The sequence below is a fragment of the Argiope bruennichi genome, chromosome 9, assembly GCF_947563725.1.
Source record: "Argiope bruennichi chromosome 9, qqArgBrue1.1, whole genome shotgun sequence".
Classification (NCBI taxonomy): Eukaryota; Metazoa; Arthropoda; class Arachnida; order Araneae; family Araneidae; genus Argiope; species Argiope bruennichi.
In genome coordinates, this window is record NC_079159.1 from 93296050 (window position 1) to 93298520 (window position 2471).

The following is a 2471-nucleotide window of genomic DNA, read 5'->3' on the forward strand; positions in this document are numbered from 1 at the left end:
TAGTATGAATAATAATCTTCTCATAAAAATATTTGTGCAATCCAAATCTAAAGTTCCAAGAACACGTTTACTGAAGAAATTTATGTTTTTTATAGCTTATTAGATTACAACTATCTGATCAAGACATTGGAGTTGCGCAAGTCCATATTCAAAGGGACTCATTATTAATTTTAAAAATTTAGAAATGTCGTAGGAAACATGAATTTTTTTTTTTTTAAAATATTATTGAAGCATTAAAAAAAAGCATCCAAGAGAATGCATTCTTTACGTATGTGAACGCTTATCGAGTATGTGTCTCGGCTCAACGACAGCAAAGCATTCGCGCGCAATTTCTAACATTGTTTATCTTGTCTTGTCAATGGTTTTTCTTTTGTAACTTAGCAACTTTCATACTTTAAAATCTTACAAAATATTTAAACTTTCATGATTCAGATCGACTTTCCTCATGGAGAATAGAGAGATCGATAGCGATAAATTAATCCAGGAAGTGCATAAATATCGAAGTTTATGGGATCAGACATCGCTGGATTATCTAAATAGTAGCTTAAAAATTAAAGAATGGGCGTTGGTAGCCCTCGAGATGGATTGTTCAGGTACATTTTATCAATATTTACCCTAAAATTCTTTTGAATTTCTCTATGCAGTATTATTGTATAACTAAAATTCTTTTAGAGTAAGCATTATCATTAATTAATCATTACCCTACTAGCACAAAATGCCCTACAATATAATTAAAATAACTTCACAATCGCTTCACCTCAGGAAGTATATGTAAAATATTAATGTAGAAATCTTTAACGTGAATGTTGTTTTTCAAGGACTGAAATATATTGATCGCTGCATAATTCTCAAAATTTCTCGTAGTTTAATGCATTACTTATTATTTTTTGTCTATTTTTATTGCTGTGTTTTTTGAGAAATAAAGAAAAAAAATTCTGTAGTAATTATATGATATCTATATTTAATCTTTGAATGTAAATTTAACTTTTCATATATTTTTCAAATTCTAGTGAAGATTCTTGAGTGGAAGAATTTTATAAGAAGTAATTTTTAAGCAGATTTTCAGAATTTTTAATTATATTTTACTTAATAATTTATAGGCTGCAAAATGCAAGTATATATTGATTTATGTTGATATATAAATTTGACAAAAACATAGTCATCCATCAAAATTATATTGTTTAGGTTAATTGTATATGTTAGACATTTTATTCTTCTATTTTCTCTTTGTATTTTTTTGAACAAAGTATTGAATCTTTTCGATTAACATGTCTGAGTACAAAATAGATCATAACTCATATCAAACCATGTTCTTTCTTCAATTATTATAATGCATTATATTTAATTCTGAGGATGCTGTGTATTTGTAAAAATTGCCCATTGGTAATCAACAATATTAAAAGGCTTTTATTTCAAAATAGAGTAAATAATGCGTCTCATTCCAGTGGAAGAAGTAAAATCCCAATGGAAAGCACTAAAAGATACCTTTATTCGGGAAATGAGGAGAACAGCAAAGAGTGGCCAAGGTTCAAAGTGGAACTATTTTGATAGCATGTCTTTTCTTTTTCAAGGTCTCAATACCTTATTACTACCTAGTGCAATCTCACAATCCTTAACTGAATTTGACAGTCCATATGCATCTTCTATTAGCTGTGAAAATGAGTTTTCTGAAAATTCTTCTGTAGCATATCCTGAGGAAGATCCAAAATCATCTCAAAGAAAAAAAGTAAAATTCAATCAAGAAAACACTGATGGCATTTTGCACTCAACACCTTATCAATCAGTTTCTCCAATTCAATTCAACGGACCTCGTCCAGAAGACTTTAATGAAGACTATTATTTTCTCCTAAGCTTATTACCATCTTTTAAACGCATGCCTGATCAACAGAAAATGATTTTAAAAATCAAAATCATGCAAGAAGTTTGCAATGCTGCTCATGGAGAATCAGTGTCTAATCTCAGTCCTAACTCGTCTAGTGGAATAGGTACATGTTCATCAGAGTTTTTAGTTGATACCTAATCATTATTTAAAATATTATTGTTTTATATGTTGTATATAGTTCTTAACATTAATTTTTTTGCAATATATATTCGCTTATGAATATTTAATATTCTTCTATATATTATTAATATGTGTATTTTGTTTTGAAATTTATTTCATGTATTACTTAGAATTATTCTTATTGAAAACTGGCTATGTTCCTAAAATCTTATTATATGGTTCCAGTGTATTATTATTCTGTTACATAAAGCATATATTTCTTATACTTTTTTTAACCTTGTAATGTATCTATATTTTTCTAAGTAAATCATTTCTCATATAATAATAATAATAAACTTTATAAAATGCTTATTTTAATGAAATTTACACATTAGTACTAACATACTACTTTGATTTACAATAATTCATTTGGATTATAACAAATATACAATAATTCTTTTATTTTGAATTATATTCAGTGTTAAATTTT

General features: G+C 27.1%; 1 protein-coding gene across 1 annotated transcript; it reads left to right on the plus strand.

Annotated features, from left to right (window-relative positions):
• The first annotated feature begins 291 nt into the window (after window positions 1-291).
• LOC129984565 (uncharacterized) lies at window positions 292-2131 on the plus strand. The gene is made up of 2 exons (XM_056094480.1): window positions 292-593; window positions 1446-2131. The coding sequence occupies exons 1-2, from the start codon at window positions 446-448 to the stop codon at window positions 2018-2020; spliced, it is 723 nt and encodes a 240-aa protein (XP_055950455.1). The 5' UTR covers window positions 292-445; the 3' UTR covers window positions 2021-2131.
• The last annotated feature ends 340 nt before the right edge of the window (window positions 2132-2471 follow it).